The 19,846-nt window shown below is 40.8% G+C and overlaps 1 protein-coding gene across 1 annotated transcript in view; it reads left to right on the top strand.

Annotated features, from left to right (window-relative positions):
* Positions 1-15,511: 15,511 nt before the first annotated feature.
* The window catches only part of LOC122089861 (ultraviolet-B receptor UVR8-like), a gene marked incomplete in the record, with an annotated part of 32,142 nt that continues 27,807 nt past the window's right edge, over positions 15,512-19,846 (top strand). The window contains 2 exon segments of the mRNA XM_042659601.1: positions 15,512-15,664; positions 15,747-16,038. Coding sequence (XP_042515535.1) covers positions 15,948-16,038 — 91 coding nt within the window.

Consider the following 19,846-nt stretch of genomic DNA (forward strand, 5'->3'; position numbering starts at 1 on the left):
GTCATAGGTGGGTCCCCATGTGCCCCACCTTGACCAAGGGTCTCTGGAGGTGGTGGAGGTGAGGTTTGCCCCACAGAGCGGGACCTCTTGGGATTTTGTGGTCGACCGACCGGACGAGGACCCCGCGAGGTACCTCGGGCCTTACTATCGGATCTAGTACGTACCATCGTATCCCTGTACCTGGAACATATGACACACCACATTGGTTAAACACCGTAGAATTGATTTCGGCACACAATCATATGCCATCACATAAGGTATTGTGGTGTATGACAGTCTGAAATTAATCCGCAATTTAATTTCCAAGATACAGGGCCAATGCCCCAACAAGTGTGTCAATGGTCCCACTTGACCACAAAACACTAATGTAGGAATAATATCAATGATAAGAAGCAATATAATTATGCTAGAAGGAGGGGAAATTTTTTTAAAATTTCCCAATTTTCACTACCGGTGGGCTGCACCGGCGGGTAGGGGCCCGCCGATCAGACCCGCTGGTCCTGCCCGTGTAAAAACACGAACAGGGCCCTACAGACCCTGTTCTGTCTTGTCTCTTTCCCCAACTCCTTTCTCTCTCTCCCTCTCTTCCTTGGGCGATCTTGGAGGTCTCCTCGGCGCTTCTACTTGCGAGTCTACTCATCAACTCGGCGCTTTTGAGAAGGTTTAACTCTCCCTTTTTCCTCAAGTAAGTTCTTCTTCTCTTTTCTCAGAATTTCCCTTTTTGGGGTAAAATGCATGTGTAGGCTTCACTTTAGGTTGTCTTTCCATATTTTTCTCCATAGAATAGCATTTCCATTTGATTGTGATGCTTCTACTGTGGTCGTTTGTAGTTTATAGGAATTTTATCTCTTCATTTGGAGAAAACCCCAATTCGTGCCCTAGGTTTCCAAATTTGGGGGTTTCTTACATTTTTTATCCTTTTCTCCAATTGATAACTCCTTTGTGATGCATTCCATTTGATTTGTGCTAGATATGCTTTAGATTTCATGAATCATCCATTATGCTTGGAATCCCCATGTATTTCCATGAAAATCTCTCTTTTTGTATTGGTTTCCTTGATTTTCATCCCATACTTGTATTCATGGAACTCCATAGTCTATTTGGGTATGTTCTTGCACTTTTATGATCCCGCTACTATGGCATTTCGTCTTAGTCCTATGGTTTTCGGTTGTTCTCCATTATGTTCGAATTTGCGCATTGGAATTGAATCCCCTCGTGTTATTTATGCTCTTTGTTTTTGCTGTCATTTTACTGTTTTGGCATGTTTCTCTGCGTTGTCACCTACCGTGCATCATGTCCATAGGTTCCCTATCATTTCTAGTTTGTCGCCGTTTCCATTTTGCGAGTATTTGGGTTTTGGATTTTCCCTTTTTAATGCTGTTGTCATTTTCCTTTCTGTACTCACCCTATTTTCTTTTCTTCTTGCCAGGATGTCATCTCGCACCGGAAAGGGACCATCTTCCTCTGGCGTACGACGTAAGACCAACGCTACTAAGTGGAAGAGTGCGGAGACCAGCTCTTCAGCCCCTCACACAGGGAGACCCGGACCTGCCCAGTCTGGCCCTGCCAACTATGATGAGGAGCACTTCCTTAGTGCAGAGGCAGCAGCCAACTGGCCTATTTTCCTGAAGAGGTCAGTGATGATGGAGAAGACCATGGTGGTCGATGACTTCCATAAGGCTCGGCTTCAGGAGAGGTTCTCAACATTGGGCTGGGATTCTATCCTTCACGTAGACCGAACATGCTACGAGCACCTAGTCCGTCGGTTCTACTACAACTTGGAGGTGTCGTGTCCATAGGGGAGTTCACCATTAGCAACTTGGTGAAGGGGGTAGACATCTAGTTGACGGTGGGTACCTTGGGCACCATCCTGGGTATATCGGCAGCTGGACACCTTTACTACAGTCCTCCCAGGAGTAAGCCTCTGGGACTGTTCATGAGTTTGGAGACGCCGGATTTCATCTACGAGACCATCTGCGGCAGCAGTACCCATCTGGAGTCCGAGATGTCTTTCTACCCCGAGGTTCGTCTATTTGCCCGGTTGGTCCAGTTCAACCTGCTCCCCAGAGGAGGTCATCGGAACCAGGTGGGTTTCATGGCAGCTTTCATTGCGTTCTGCATCTACACGGCCGCAGAGGGAGGTGTCGAGCACTTGTGCCTCCCCTACATCATTCTCAGGACGATGGAGCACCACACTTCCCACCCTGAGGATGGAGGATTCCCTTATAGCAGGATGCTCACTAGGATCTTTGAGTTCTTCGGGGTGGACTTGAGCGGCGAGGAGGGGAAGACTCCGGCTGATAGGTTCGACCGGAGTAACCTCTTGAGGATGGGTCTCCATACCCTCATGGATTCACCTCCGAGAGCAGGAGCTCAGAGAGGTAGGGGTAGGAGGGCTGCCCCTGTGGAGGATGTCCACATGAAGGAGGAGTCCAGCGAGGAGGACGAGGACTACATTCCTCAGGACGAGGAGGAGGATCTTATGGGTGGTGGCATCCCTGAGGAGGCACCTCAGGAGTCGCGAGGTCCTGGCCCTAGTTCCTCCAGAGCTGCAGCCTCACCACATAGAGCCCCACCACCTGGGAGTGGTGTCTACGACTTCGAGGGCATGATGTCCTCCATACGGGCCTTACAGGATGGCCAGGTTCAGCTACTGAGACGGCTGGACGAGAGTGCCTCCAGGGAGGAACGCATCCTGGAGAGGCAGGCCACCTTGGAGGATTCCTTCCTCAGGCTGGGTCAGGACTTGGACACCACGACCAATGCTATCTCAGCAGATTTTGGCCGGCTTCGGAGGGAGGTACGGCTAGTGAACGCGAGGTTTGACTATTACGATCACCACCTCAACATCAACTCTAGGCCTCCGGTAAACGTGGTGATCATCGATGATGACGACGATGACCAGTGAGGGCTTGGCTCGCCCACACCAGCTGTTTATCCACTTTCTCTTTTTGTAGACCTTATTGTATACTCCATTTATTCTCATTTCTTGTATTTGTATTGTAACTGGGCTCATTTATGGAATAATATCTTTTGATAGTTGTTTTTGTGGTGAATTCATTTGTGGAGTACTTGTGTGGTTTGGTTGTGGTGTATTTTTCTACTTGTGATCATTGTCATTTCATATTATCTGTTGTTTATCAGGTGTTTGTGTATAAATTTTTGGAAATCCCATTTTACGCCGTTATGCTGCCGAATTTTCGTCAAACTAGTACTCTATAGGTTATATCACCAACCTAATTACCCTTTGTCTATACTCACGCATGCCATGAATGCAACATATAATGCAACCCTTTTTTATACTCCATTCTTTGGCTTTTACTCTTTTAAGCTTTTATATTAACCCAATCCCATTTCCCTATTATAGAGTCTACGGGATTCTAATGGTATGCTGTAAGTGGAGCAGAGCATCACGCTCTGATACCACCGTTTATCACACCCCGTTCTCACAGAACCAGGCCAGTGACCGGGTTAACACCGGTTAACCCAAACCTACCAGGATCATCAGATACTGTATTCCACCACAGCATACACACAACTAATATAAGCTCATCAGATCAGCGGAAGACTAAGTTTTACCTGTGAATAATCCCATAATACTTGATTCCCGAATTGTGATACAATAATTATATACATGTGGGCCCGAAGGCATGATATTTACACAATAAAAGTACAATTCATATATCAAGTATATACAGGAAATCATCAAAACAATCAGAGTGCACAGCTCGGCTCGGTTTCAAGGCTGGAGCTCAGCTCGGCATCAAGGGTTGTGCCCAGCTCGGCATCACATAGAAGAGCTCAGCTCAGCCTCAGAAGTGGAGCTCAGCACGGCCTCCAAGGTGGAGCTCAGCTCGGCCTCAGAACTGCTGTCCCGCAGCACAGCTCTCGCACAAGCAGTCAGCGCCGTGCTCTAACTCCTCAGGGGTCCACCAGTCCTCTTTAGGAAACTCGACTGTGGGACCCACCCCATGCTCCTCAGATGTATGACCTGCAAAATCATATAAAAAGGGGCGTATATGTGGGATGAGCTCACTAGCTCAGTAAGTGGTAAGATGGACCACACAACAGTCCACACATCAAAACACAATCATATGCACTACATGCCATGCTATACATTTTAAATCACATCCACCTAAGCAACATTACTAAGTCCTTGGTTTTAGTGCTACTACAGCCACAGTGCACGTATACTCCGGGTACGAGCCGCGAACTCCCTCCCGCGATACGCCCATAGGGTTGTCGGAGAAGGCCCACCGTGAGTACTCGGAAAAGTAAAGACAATGCCGTCCACCGGCTCTCAACAGAAATATAAATGACTGAAAATAAAGGTGCTGACTCCAGCAATTTAAAAGCAGTACGATTGGCCCTCTTGAATGTACCACCGGGGTTACCGACTGTCCTACATGACCCGTCGGGCGTTATGTCTAACCGCCACAGTGACCCGACACCCGCGACCACTGCTTCCCCCCAAATGATAACCCAACACCATAACCCCTGTTGGGAAGGGTCGTAGCACGGGATGGTGAAAATCCTAATACCGCATGCTCCTATATGACAATAGTACGATTGCATAGTGCCTCCGTGTCCCATTCCACGAGCCACCAATGCAGTCGTTTCCAAGCCGACTACGGCATCTAGTCTATCAATGCATCATGCACCATGATGTCCACATTCAACATATAAACATCTCATTCAATTGGCATTTAGAAAGTAAACATAGCACATATGCATAACAATGTGAGGAATGACTAATCTACATAGCATATTCATGATGGTATGACTAGACTAGATATAATTAAATGAATGCCAAACAATGCCTTGAAACAAGGCCAAATGTCCTCTCCCCACTTACCTGTAGCGTACAAGGATTCCTATTCGGTACGGGTGAGATCCGACGCGAATCGGGTAGGATTTGGTGAACCTAACATAATTGAGCGGGGTTAGTACTTCACCATTTTAGGATCAAAATTAATGAAATCCGATGATAAAATCATGTTTAGAATGTCAAAAGAAGGTCACACATCCGATTTGGGTCCAATCGGACATGAGGATCACCTTCGGGGCCACACGGGTGGGTCAGACAGGTGGGCAGTCTGGCCCACCGATCCTACCCACCGGTTTGGACCGGCGGGTAGGGGCCCACCGGTAGGGTCTGTCGGTTCCACCGGCCGGTTGAGCCAGGGGCCCCTGCTAGGATGGGCGGGTAGGATGGCCCGCCGGTTGGCCCGCCAGTTGGGCCCGCTGGTTATGCCCGAAGGCCCCCCTGCCTTCTCAAGTGGGTGCCCACAGGCGGGTAGGGGCCCACCGGTTGCACCCACAGGTCTTGGCGGGAAAACCACCGTTTCTTCCTAACTTCCTCTATTCCTTGGGGATTCAAATGGGGGCTTTTCCCAATCCATTCTTCATACCTTCAAGGTCTTATAGGATGGTTCTAACCTAGATCTAGGTTAGATTCAAGGAATGGGAACCCGTCTTACCTTCTTTACTCAAGAACAACTTCAAACCCTCCAAATCACTTCAAACCCACAATGCTTCTTCCACCTTGTCAATATCTCTTCAAATCCTTCAAGATCAACACATAAATCATCTATTAAACCTTAGATTCATCATTTCAAAGGGGATTTACAAGATCTCAAGAAACCCTACTCGAATCAAAGGTTTAAGCTTGGGTATGGTGAATGTTCAAAGAACCCGACTTTGCTTACCTCCAAATGTAGATCTAGAGTTGAAGATCACTCTTCCGGCGCCGGAATGGGAAGATCAAGCTTCGGCGCCGCTGAAATCCCTCTTTTCTTCCTCTTCCTTCTCTTCCCTTCTTCTTCCCTTTCTTTTCTCTCTCCTCTTTACTATCCTCACCAACGTACGGGTGACATAAATGGAAAGAAAAGAAAACATAAAGCTTTATATACAATTCCTAATTAAGTGAATAGTGCACATGGGTGGGTCACTTAGGTGGGTGGGTGCACCCACCTATCCTACCCACCTAAGGGCCAAAACTTGGGATTTTGACAGGGTTCGATCCTCGGCACGAACCCCACCCCTGGCATACGATGTAGCATACGTATATACCTTAAAATACGGATATAATACCTGTTTTATCTGTATATGGCCTTATGGTAGGTGCATGTACACGGCTTGGGCACTCCCGTCTCTTCTGGCACTGGCTCAGCCTTGTCGGGCCAACCGGTGTTTAAGGTCACCCGTGCCATCATAGCCCATAAGGAACCCGCTCTAATTTCCTCTGGCTCAGTTCCTGCATGGTCAAACCGGTTCAACCGTGAAATCAGACCGGGTTTAAGAAGCAGGGTATTACAGCACTGATTGCTCGTGTGAGAGTTGTGCTGTGGGACCGCAGTTCTGAGGCCGTGCTGAGCTCCACTTCTGAGGCCGAGCTGAGCTCTACTATGTGATGCCGAGCTGGGCTCAACCCTTGATGCTGAGCTGAGCTCTAGCCTTTGTTGCCGAGCCGAGCTGAGCTGTGTACTTTGATTATTTTGATGATTTCCTTTACATACTTGATATATGAATTGTACTTTTATTGTGTAAATATCATGCCTTCGGGCCCATATGTATATAATTATTGTATCACAATTCGGGTATCAAGTATTATGGGATTATTCACAGGTAAAACTTAGTCTTCCGCTGATCTGATGAGCTTATATTAGTTGTGTGTATGCTGTGGTGGAATACAATATCTGATGATCCTGGCAGGTTTGGGTTAACCGGTGTTAACCCGGTCACTGGCCCAGTTCTGTGAGAACGGGGTGTGACACAGGCCCTATACAACACATATGGAAAATGTTAGGACATGTAAATGAGTAATTCAAAATACATATAAAAAAGAAAAAAAGAGAAAGAAAAGTATACCTTCTGTCTGTCTGACATGAATATGAGTGACATATCATCACTGTCATCGAGTAGAGTAACTCGTAAATTATCCAGAAACCACATCCAGCTATCTTTACACTCAACTTCAACTACACCATATGCAATAGGAAAAATACCGTTGTTCCCATCAACAGATATTGCACTCAAAAGAACCCCTCCATACCGACCCTTGAGGTGGCAGCCATCAGGACCAATGAACGGTCTACATCCTCTTAAGAAACCCTTCTTGCAAGCATTAAAACAAACAAACAATCTTTTAAAAATCGGATTAGCTAACATACGGTTCCTGTTCTCAAACTGAAGCTTAAAAATGCTCCCAACATCCTTCTGAAGTACCAACCTAGCATAAGCAGGTAATTTTGCATATGATGTGGAATGGCTTCCTTCATTAATCTCTAGGGCAATCCTGCGTGCCCTATACAACTTGGTATAATGGAACTGAAGACCATATGTTTTCTGCATGTGATCAGCCATGGTCTCTATTTTCATTTCTGGTTGAACCTTCAGCTGTTGAAGAAGTTTCATTGCTATCCATCTAGACGTAACAGACTTGTTCTTGGTTGCCTTAATACATGTATGAACTGGGTTATATGCCTTTACCATGAAGGTGATACCATCTGATATTGGTGAAGCATGTAATCTCCATGAACAATTTGGTGCTTTGCATATAACTGTAACTCTAGTTTGTTCATTTTTCAGCCTGATAATATCAAACCCCTCTTGTAATATATACTCTCTCAAAGCTTCCCTGAAATGGTGCACATTTCCATAAACATTACCTTCAGCAATCTTCACCTTGCCACCTTCACCCACATAGTTTTGTTCACCAAATTTGCCATAATACTCTTCAGATTCATATCCAGATAGGTCATCATAAATTGGATCCTCATCATTTTTCCCATACCCATCATCCTCTGTAGATTCACTGTCATTCTGACCATCTTCTTTTTCACTTTCATCATCCCACTGATCTTCGTTGCCAATTTTTCACTCTTCATCAGATCCAACCATAAAGTCATCCGAACATGCATTGTTGTTGCTAATAGCCCTGACAACCTCATCAGACACTCTCAGTCTCTTACCAGTAGCTTCACTTCTGCTACTAGCTCTTCCACTAGAAGTAGCAATGCTCACACACCTTGCAATGGTCTTGATATCTTTACCCCCCTAGCAGTAGCTATAACACAAGCAGTAGCACTTCCACTTCCACTACTATTAGCACCAATAGTAGCCCTAAATACAGTAATTTTTCCCTTGCTCTGACCAGAACCAGCACTATATGGTTGTAGAGTCTGTTGACATTGTCCACTAGGTTCATCATCAAGTTCACCATCTCTATCATTAACCAGACTGCTAGGGAACCGGTTAACTGTAAATTCATCGGTTGCAGACTTGCTGTGAACAATATCATCCACATATATATTTATCATATCACAACTATGCAAGCCAAACAACTCATACACTGATGGATCATCTGTTACCTCCCTTATCTCATTGTTTGGTAGTATACACTTCATTTGGAAAACTACATTATGACCCACAGGCACATGTGTGATGAGTTTATTGTAGATGTCATACACCATGTCCAAGTAGCCATATAAGTCTGGATCAACAATTTTAACTACAGTCTTCCCACTCCAATGGTATTCAATAGCACACTTAACATTCATTGCTAAAAAAAAATTCAGATGTGAAAACAGAGAAAATCAATAACATTACTTAATACTTATTAGAATGGTAAACTCTTCATCAAACATTTCAGATAATACACAAGTCAAAACATTTGTACATCTAAAAAAGAAATTTCTAAATCAAAATCAAGGACCAATCATAGCAATGCATAATATAGAGAACCTAATCATAGGATTTGTCAAATACCAACTATTTTCCCATATATATTTTCTCATAACAAAATAATCTGGTTAACTCATCTATCACACTTAACATAAATAACTGATCTTTTCTAACTCTCTTTTATTTTTTTTTTCCAAAAATGATCAATAGTTTCATAATATACCCTCATATGTGAATAAAAACAGCATTTGGGATAGATAGATATGATATGGATTCCATTTACAGAGCCTCTCACTTCCAAAAGATTTTCAAAACTACCTACCAATATTGGATTTAAATCTGTCAATGTGAATCAGAAATACAGATTAGGATTGATTGAAAAAGGGCTCGTTTGTTTACATTTTGCAACCAAGAGAATACCTAATTCTTTCTTTCTAGCCTAAAAACTAAAAGAATTGAAAAACAAAACACCTAATGCATTTCATTCCACTCTATAAACTTAGGTGGCTTGATTTTTACTCTTCTGGTTCGGCCGGCTTGTGATGTGATTAATGTTTTAATTTTGTAAGTCCACTTCAACACCCAAGATCTGGACCAGAAATACTATTGTGGGCAATCAAGCAAGTTTTCCTCTGAAAAACGGGGAAGAAGAAAGAATGGGGTAGGAAAATACTGACTGGAGATTAAAACACCTTTCATGTAGCAGATCCACCTTCAAATTACTGTAAATATTTTGTTAAATGACTGTGGGTCAAGATGATTCTTTAGCCTGGAACAAGAAGTTTGCAGAAGGGGCATCAAGAACTACCAAGATTGAAGCCTAACATGAACAATGACAACTTCCAGGAGAACGATTCATTTTTAATGTCATTCAAACAGGTGGTGTGAAGGCTCATCAGGATAAGTGAATTATTTAAAGAGGAAGAGATTTTTTACATAATCTTATAAAAGGGCTTTGCATCTCAAGGAATGATGGACTCTTGCGAATGGACAATCAAGTTCTTAAACACTCAGGATTTAGAAGATTGGGAACTCTTTCCTCTTCCATGCAGTGAAATGATCTATGCTTTCCCATGCAGCAAATGGACCACACTATGCTGAATATATTCAAGAAATAGGATTTTTGGTGTTTGGCGCAAGGCCATTCAGAATGAAATGAACAATCTGGCAGGATGAACGTTTAAAAAAAAATAAAATGTATACATTTATATAAGAGAAAATTGCATCTTCTAGATACTATTACATACTTAATCAATCATAGATGAAAAATTAAAGAAAAATCCCCATCTCCAATATTCCATAGGATATAAACCCTAGATTAACCAAGGAAGAAGAACCCTAAATGCCCAAGAAGAAGAAGAAGCTGAACCCTACATACCTTGGGAGAGAGGTTAATATGCCGGAGGGGGGAGAGCTTTGCAAGCCAGAGGGGGGAGAATCGCACGCCGGAGGGAAGAGAATCGCATGCCGAAGGGAAGAGAATCAAGTTGTAGGTTACCGTACTGTCGTCGTCTTCTTCTTCTTGTCCGACCGAGTGAGTGAGAGGAGTGAGATGAGAGATGGGAGATGGGTTTAGAAGATGCAAATAAAAGAGAGGGCAATATTGTCCTCTCACAATAGGTGGGGGTATTTTGGGTATATTATAAAAAAACTAACCGGTTTTCATTCATTTAACACGGTCGGCTAACGGTAGGGACTGATTTGGAATTTTTTGAATTTTAAGGGGGTGGCTTTGATGTTTTGAAAAGTCCAGGGGGTGGCGTTGAATAAGGACCAAAGTTCAGGGGGTGGCAATGCAACTTTCTCTTATTATTATTATATTCGGTAAAGAACTATAATTAGTTCAGTATATTGTCTTTTGGGAAAACCAAAAGACACATTATACGGTCTATTGACAAAATGACGGATACTTCTGGATTGACCACCTATCATTCAAAACTGAAAGCCTAATTCTATTACTTTATTTTCATTAAAACTATTAATCATACTTTCCTGTGTGTATTTCTATTGTTTCTTTCGTGGGTTTTAGCTTGTCCTTAACTTAAAAAAGGGTCTAGGCTGAGATTGCAGCCTATAAGATAATTTTTTTTTTTGGTAAACTTCTATAAGGTAAGTTAGGATAGAGAATTTCAAGCTTAAGGTCGAGTTGGATTGAGTCTGGGTTAAAGTCTCAATCTAATTTAACCCTAACGAACCCAACCCAACCCTGTACAAACCAACCTTGTATATTAAGTGTATGATATTATAAATATGTTAATAATTATAAATGGATACTTGCAGAAAAATATTTGTAAAAAGTCTTTCTTTTTCCACAATCTACATATATACGAAAATTTTGGTATTTGGACTCTGCAATGCATTAAGATCAAGCAACCAAGTAACCAATAGTATTAGGTTGGGCTGGATTGGGATAAGCCAGACCCAATCAGGGTCCATCAGGGTTAGGCCTGAGTTGAGACATCCCAGCCTAACCTAAGGTTGGGCAGGGTGTAAGTTGGGTTAAGAGACCTTACGATTATGTTGGATTTTAAAAAACCCATCCTAACCCAGCCCATTGATTCTCCTAGTTCCTTCAACTGTTACATCTTAGCAATCATGGGCTGCACCATGCATGTCGACCCTAACATCGTCAAAGCTGAACTAGAGAATACTTTGCTTAGACACCCTACTTTTTCCAGTATTCAGGTAAGAACTAAGATCAACAACGAAGCTAATTTCTTATTAGGATCTATACTGGTTAATTTTCTCTTTTCAATTCTGATTTTTTTTTCTTAACTCTAGTTCAATTCAGGTCGTCAGCAATGCCAAAGCAGGGGAAATGAGTTGGATCCGAGTGAAGGTGGACTTGGAGAAGCACATAATCGTGCCTGAAATCAAACAGGGCATGGACTCACAGGAGCAAATTGTCAAACACTACATCTCCAATTTGAGTGGAACCACCATCAACATGTCTAGACCTCTGTGGTATCTACATATTCTCAACATCAAAACTGCAAAAGTAGAGTCAGTATCTATTTTCAGGATTCATCACTCCCTCAACGATGGTACGTATCTCATGTCACTCCTCCTCGCCTACACCTGCAGAAGCGATGATCCAAAGGAGTTGCCGACGATTCCTACACAAAAAAAAAGGGTTATCCACATCCTCTCACTCACGATTTTCAGAGGGAAAGGGAGAAAGAGGAAAAGAATGGGTTTTAGTATAGGATGAGGATAGCTTAGGTATTAGACAAAAAAGGGTATTTTGGGGATTATGAAAAAAATTAACTTGACTTAAAAGCCATAACTAACGACTGGAGCTATTAGATAGCATATTTTTCTTGTAGGGGAGGGTAATGATATTTTCGCAAAAGTGATGGGTCCAATTGATATTTCGCGTTAGTTCAAGGAAGGGGAGTGAAATTTTCCCTTATTAAAAATAAAATCAATTTTAAATTACATCGTTGAAAAAAATATATTTACAATCAAAGGTGGGCCATATGATAAGTTGGAACCTTAAAATTTAACACATAGCTGATCTTAAGATCCTTTCATACATCGATTGGTTAGAGTTGCCTACATCTGTTCTCTTTATATATATAAAAAAGAAGCTTAATACATTATTTTTTTTTGTAATGAAAAAAGGGTGCTCCGTGGTAGTGATTATAGCCCCCAGGATAAGCCCCCGTATGACAAGCAGTACTTCTGCAAGACCAATGGACGATAGTGGGACATGCCAAGACTCGAACCTACAACCAGCCTACTCAAGTGGTGATGAATTAAGAGCATTTTCACCACTAGGCTACCAACCCCATTGGTCGAAGCTTAATACATTCAGACTATATTAAGAATTCTAATACAGGCAAATAAGTTAATTGAAAACCTTGGGGCTTACCTACCTAGAAAAATTGGATTCACCAATCCTATCATATGGTAGGTGTTAGGCTCATTATGCAATAAAACCAAAACCCTCTTTTTTTTTTTTTACGAACCATGTATCCCTTCACCCATGGTGAAGAATTGGGTGAAGGTATTCTCTACTATAATCATGGTTGAGTCAGTAGGACGACTTGGTAAAATAAAAGGGCCGACATATTTGTCTATTTCTATTTCCTTACATGTGGTCACATGCTCATGTACCTAGAATTCTAAGCTATCTTAGTCTATGTTACACATCTTGTGACCCTTTGGTTCCCCACCCCCACCAAAAAAAAAAAAAAAAAAAATGAATTACATGTGGTCACATGCTCATGTACCTTATATGATTCTTATGAGTTAGAAATAATTAAAATTTTATGATTACTCAAAATTGAGTTTTAGTTTATAAAATGATCCAATTAATATTTACTTTAATAAAATTAATCAAAATAAATATTAGTATTACAAAAACACCCAAAACAATGACTCCCTCTCCGCTTTCTTTGTATTCCTTCACCTTTTTATTTTTCAAGTAATAAGTTGGCAAAAAAACACTATATGGGTATGTGTTAAATGGCTAATATCCTCATTTTTTAATATCACTTCAAACCCAATGTTAAACAGTTGCTTGTTGTTTGGAATTTAACTTATATCATCTTTACTATCACTTCAAACCCTTGGCTTTTTTTTTTTTAATCATTTGGACACATGACTTTGGTTTTTGATTATTGGATTATTGTGAACTTCTATACATAATTTCCCCATATGCCTAATTAAATAGCATGTCTCAAAAAAATGGGGAAAAAAAAACCAGAAAAAGCAAGGAATTTTTTTTTTGTTGTTGATAGGTATGAAGGGAAAGTAGATAACAAGTAGGAAATTTATACTCGTGACCTCCTAACAAACATGGACTCTTTCCACCCCACAGTTCATATTGTTATAACAAAATTTCATCTGAGTCTCAAACATGTTCCTTTATTTTTTAGATCTAACTCTTCTTCATAGTGTCCAGAGACCACAGAGTGATCCTAGATCTGAAAAGATCCAAACATGCATCTCTACATCACCCTAACACTAGGATCATTTCCTGGTCCCTAAACTATATCGAGTGGAATCCTATACTTCTTTTGTTAAATAGTTTTCTTTATTCAAATAGATGCCACATGTTAAAAACCTTTTCATACTATTATAATGATATATAAGAAGTTAAATTGCTTTCAAATGTACCCTATGACTAATGTCTACCTTTTCAGACTATTACAATGACATATAAGATGTTAAATTGCTTTCAAATGTAACCTATGACAGTATGAGTAATGTCCTCTCTCTCTCCTATGACAGTTTGACTAATGTCCTCTCTCTCTCTCTCTCTCTCAAATTTGCTTTTCTCGATCATAAAAGTGTTCCACAAAAGTAACAACATACAGTAATGCTCATAGCTTGAAAAGTGAAAATCCTCCAGAGAAGCACAATTGCTGCGAAAAACAGCTGTGGCTTCTTTTGCAATGTGACAATTATAGCAGGTTTTTCGAAAAGAGATGAATAAATGGAGAGCAAAAAGTATTTCTTAATTTCCAGTCAGTTGCGGCTTTTTAGGGTTACATTTCTTTAGTTTTAGGTAAGAAGTAAGAACATAACTCTATCCATTTAATGTCTTCGGAAAGTTTTCCTCTATCCGTAGGGTAGGGGGGGGGGGGTCACCTACTATCCCAGGGTCTTAATTATTCTCCCTAAGCCCCCTAATATTCCATTCAATCACCCTCAAATCACGGAAAAAACATCTTTGATAATGAATGTGATGGTGCGATGAGCATTGAATGGCCGATAAGACCTTGGGATGCATGTTCGGATGCTTTCAGCCATCCGATGCATGTCGCATCACCACACTCACTGCAGAGAATAATTGCTCCAAATCTCGGTGGTTGAACGAAAATTCTTTTACCATAGGTGAAGGGATTGGGAGCACGAGATGGTGTCATGGTGCCAAACAATTAATGTAGGAAGAATCTATATATCATGAAGGAGATATTATGCAAGAGGTTACTAAAAAAAAAAAAGTGAGAGGGACTTACACACCCTTTCCCTACAAATTTTGTACTTTTATTTTTTCAATGGTCCTTTTAATGTAATGCTTCACTAGTTTACCTTGTCATTTGGCATTTTTTCCGCCAAGATACAGTTGAATGTGGAAATATCTAATTGCCCCTACATACTAGGTATTTTCACGACTAATTGTGATGGACAGAGTTCTTTTTCCCTAGTTTCTTACACATAACATTTCACATATGCTATTGTCCTTATCATGTTTCTAAGTATCGGCATCAGATTAGTATCTGATTCCGATATCTTACCAATCTAGATTAGTTACAAGTATTGACTTAGGGTTAAAATCGTAAAAAAAAATTATACTTCTTATGAAAACAAAGCCAAAACTGATCAATGCGAACCAATCCAGTGGTACCTATATGGTTTGTTGCATAGATAATTTCACATCCACTTCTGTCCTTTTGGTTGTTATATGGTAAGGCCTTTTAAAGATCAAGGACAAGTCCATTTGCCATCCAGTTAATAACAGGAGACAGCTACTACTCCTAATGGTACCCACACCAGTGATTTGCCATTTACTAATCATGGTTTTAAGTATCAATATCATTGTCAATACTTATTGAATGAGTTTTATGCTCAACACAATCCGATCCATACTCCTGGACCGCACAGAAATACCCGTAGATTCAATTATAAAAAAAAAATATTTTTACTGTGTTACCCTTTGTCTGGATTGATTCAGGATTGGCTAAGAATCGGATCAGGAAGCCGATATCGACAGATTCGATCGATTCAGGCTGATCCGATCCCTCAAAAAGGTCAATTTTTTTTTTTTTTTTTTTCAAAGTTTAAAAACACGACTCGTGCAAAGCACGGATTTAACGTTAGAAAGAAGAGAAGAAAAGGAATGGGTTTGGTGAAGTGTTTAAATGAGACGAGGGCGCCGTAACTCACGCCAGAGTCCAGACTGTGGGAGAGGACGGGACGAGATGAGAAGTCAAACATTGAATGCCGACGCTTCCCCACCTCAATCCATGTGGGATGATGGTTATGTCCCATTAACCACTCTTCTACTAGATTCCCTTCTCTCATGCACTGCTCATCTTCTGTTTCTGCAGATGCCCAGTTCTTCAGGTCATTTAAGGAGTTCCCAAGATAACAGATGCCCAGTTCTGCAGATGCTCATCTCTGTTGTGCTCTCATTTTTAACTCTTTCTGAAGGGATATTTGTTACTGGGTCGATAATAGAATAAGAGGAAAGAGAAGGGTTCTCAATATATTTCCAGAAGTGACTCAAGTGAGTGAGTACTATAGCAGGTATGGCACATGAGGAGACAAGTTCAGCTACCGGACCAGCTCGTCGGGTTGTTCTTATCTCTGCCGGTGCTAGTCACTCTGTTGCTCTTCTCAGTAAGTCTTTGAAGCCTTTCTGTTTTGATTTTCTTACAAAATTATGGTTAATGGGTTTATGCATTTTGCTATTTGGAGATGAATTTTGTTGGGTTTTTCTTTGTTTGATTAGAAGTGTTTTAAGTGTTGCGAAAATGGGTTTGTATTAGGGGCCTAGGGTTCATTGTAGACGGAACCGAAACACTGTTTGGGGATCGGGTGCTTTACTTAATGAAGCCTACCGTACCATTCTATAAGCCACATTCAACATTTAGTTCCTGGGCTTAAGTTTTAACTGGCATTTGGTATCTCATTTCTCTGTTGGGTATTGTGTAAGTCTTAAGTTCATCATGTTGGCGTCTGGCAATTCCGAATAATCATTGTTTGTTCTTCATGGACATTAGGGAAAATACAACAAACAAAGCTAGGTTTAGGGTCACCACTTTGTACAACAAGTGCAGTACCCCCAAAGGAATATGACACTTGAACAGGGATCCTCACACACTAGCGATCAAAACCCCAACCTCAAAAGGAAGACAAAGTGTAGGAGGAGAGAGAGGGAGGCTACCACAAACATGCCTTACCCCTACACTACCCAAGCTCTCTATTTATAGAATGGGAACCCTAATCTGTTTAAGGAATCCCATGCCAAGTGGCAGGATCCTATTGGGTGAATCAATTAGGGTTTCTTTATACAAGTAATTACTTAAAAGTATCGCCTTTAAACAGTTATTAAATTATTTACTAATAAGTGTAGTTATTAAATTAGTTGCCAATAAGTACACCCCTAAATGGTAATAACCAAAACCCTATTAAAAATGATAGAAATTGTTATGTTAAAAACCACTCCAATTAACAATATCATATAATGGGCTTATGAATATGGAATATGAACACCGTCAAACACTCTAGCCTGTTGAAACAGCTATGTTGGAGTTTCTCAACCACTATTGGACATAAAAATTTTATAAAAACTTTTCAAATATGATTATTAAATGAATATTTATATTTTAAATGCATAAACTCTTTACAAAACTGCCAGTCTGCCATCGAGTTTGGAATTTCGGTCCAATCACAATCATATAATTCTGTCAAGATACTCACACCCTATTTGGGAAGTGGATACCTTTTTTAATATTTCTTCTATCTACAGATGAACATTGTGAATCCAACACACCGATATATACCCAGTGTAGGCATCAACATTTGGTACACTAAAACACACAAGGTGCAATTGCAATGTTAAGGACCTCTCAAGTTACATAAAAGAATAGACAGTAGTCCATGTAGGGTTCTCATATGATCTAGTCCGTACATACACAATATGAATATCATAGTTGTCAAGATGTCTAGGTAACCCAAGGCATTGGAGGGAGCCTAGATGTAAGGTGACACCAACAAGACGACTAAGCTGTCAAGGCGATGCCTTGACAAGTGACAACTGTGATGAATACTCACGTCCATATTCTTGAATCACATTTCGGAAATATACAATGTTTTAGCCATATGAATAGAATGCCCAATTTTGTCCCTAGTTGCGAACACTTTAAGATATATAATCTTTGGACAACATATCACATATAAAATGATAATGCAAATTAATTTAGTTTAATCTCTTTAATTTGGGCTTGATGGACACATTTATCCAACACATCAATGTCCTCCTCTTGCCTCCCATTTCCATTTTTCTAGGGGACACCGTTTCCAGAATTTTCAGTTTCAAGATGGTTCTTGATTAAGGGGTGATGGGGCTGGAATGACAATGTAAGCTCCCTGTGTCTTCCAATATGGAGGTTCTTGGTCAATGTTTTGTTGGTGAGATCATGTTATTTGCCATGTTGCTGTTTTCAGGTCCATAATATATCAGAACCAACCCCCCCCCCCCCCCCCCGCCCCCCCCAAGAAGGAAAAGGATGCGAAGTATCTTCATCATCTCGGTTGAGACCTGATAAAATTCTCTGTTACTCTGCCCTTTGTAAATTGCCCTATGAATCATCTTAAACTATGGATTGCCTCTCTCTATCTATCTATCTATCTATCTATCTCTCAAATTTGAATTTTTATTCTTTTTATTGGGGGGGGTGGTGGGGGAGAATAAATTAATTTAAGTGCATCCATATTGTTGTTAATCACTGCTAATGTGGTATCCAGTATTGACATGTGGCAATACTGGTTGTGTGACCACCACATTGTGAAATCTGACAGAGTATATGAATCCATGAGATATCTAGTGAGGAATCTTGTGCCACTGCTGATTTCTTTCTCTCTCCCTCGACTAGAACCTGTTATTCTCATTGAAGTTGAGATAGTAATAGATCTTTTTTTTTTATTATAATTTTTTACATGTCCTTCTTGTTGATTTCAGAATGGGATACAAACCAAGAAGCTAGTAGGTAAACTTGATGAAACAGTTGGTAGGTGTATCTCAGATTCTCAGGCTTATCGGGTTACTAGTGAAGTTTTTTTAACCAAAATATATATATATATATATATATATAAGGAAAGAGAGAAAATAGGTTTTTTCCATGGAATCGAGGTGTTGCTCCACTTCTTTTGGTCTTATACCTTGATCAGGTGTCACTGTTGACTTATGGGGCTATAGCTCTTGGTGATGTAGTTGCTTCGGTCAATATTTAATCAAAAGGCTCCTGTCTATCTCTATTGATACCAAGCATGCTAGAAAAGGGAAAGAAAAAGGAAAAAAAAAGGAACGCCACTGTCTTCAGTGCCTTGCAAGGACGCTTTCCTTGGTTTTCTTAGGTTCAGGCAGTAATCATGCATTGACAGTTACATTTGCATTTGCTCAGTGCCAGGGCACTCAGTGGGGAGGCACTCTTATTTTCCTATGCTGTGTTCGCCAGTTTGGGTTTGTTAAACCTTGGACTCTCTTGAGGATTGCTACTCTCTTTTGCTTTGGCAACGAGTGATCTGTCTCTGACAGTATTGGGTTCTGCAAGTGTTTCCACTCCCTCATGTCCTTGCTTTTTAGCACTCTGCTGTTGTTTCCAGCCTTTTGTTCTCCAAGTCTATTTGTTCCCTCATGCCTTTGGTTGTTAAACATAGAGCAGCTTCTGGTGTACGAAGCATGGTTGCCCCCCATGCCCTCACCAGGCATGCTCAGTCTATTGACCTTTCTCTCTTCCATGTTCAGGACTGGATGAGCAATGGCCAAAAAGTGTATCCCTGCACCCAATTATTCTTCAGAATTTGGATGACTGACATGGGCTATATGCTTTAACAACTATTAGTAACTTGTCATTTTGGCTATCTGTTTTATCAACTGCATAATACTTTCATGTATTGATCTTGTTCTGACTATTTCTGTTTAAAGCTTCTGATGTCTTGTCTTCATGACAACTGCAGTCCTTTCCATGATGAATGCCATTATGACCTTCTCTCTCTCTCTCTCTTTTTTCACCCTACATTCCTATGTAGTTGATCTCGTCGCACTCCTCTTTTATCTATTCCTCCTTTTTGGGAAATTATCATGTTGATCTGACATCTCCTACTCTTGATACTTCTTTGTGTAATGGTACTCATCTTCTGCCTGTGGTATTTTGACCCTTATCTGAATTGTGATAGTTATATATTTGCTGACCTTTGATAGACCTCTTGCCGGATATAAATTATTATACTAGGGGTATATATGATAAGTTTCTAATAGCTTATAGGCTTTCCAGAAGTCAGATTTTTGAAAGCAAAACTGCAGATCCAACTGGGGAACAGGGGCTTCCTGAGAAGCATATCCCCTGTTCCCTTGTCTGGGATTCATGTGTGGTAGATGGTAAAGATTCCAAATCTACTCTTGTAGTTGCACCCGTATTTTTGC

The sequence above is a fragment of the Macadamia integrifolia genome, chromosome 2 (assembly GCF_013358625.1).
Source record: "Macadamia integrifolia cultivar HAES 741 chromosome 2, SCU_Mint_v3, whole genome shotgun sequence".
Classification (NCBI taxonomy): Eukaryota; Viridiplantae; Streptophyta; class Magnoliopsida; order Proteales; family Proteaceae; genus Macadamia; species Macadamia integrifolia.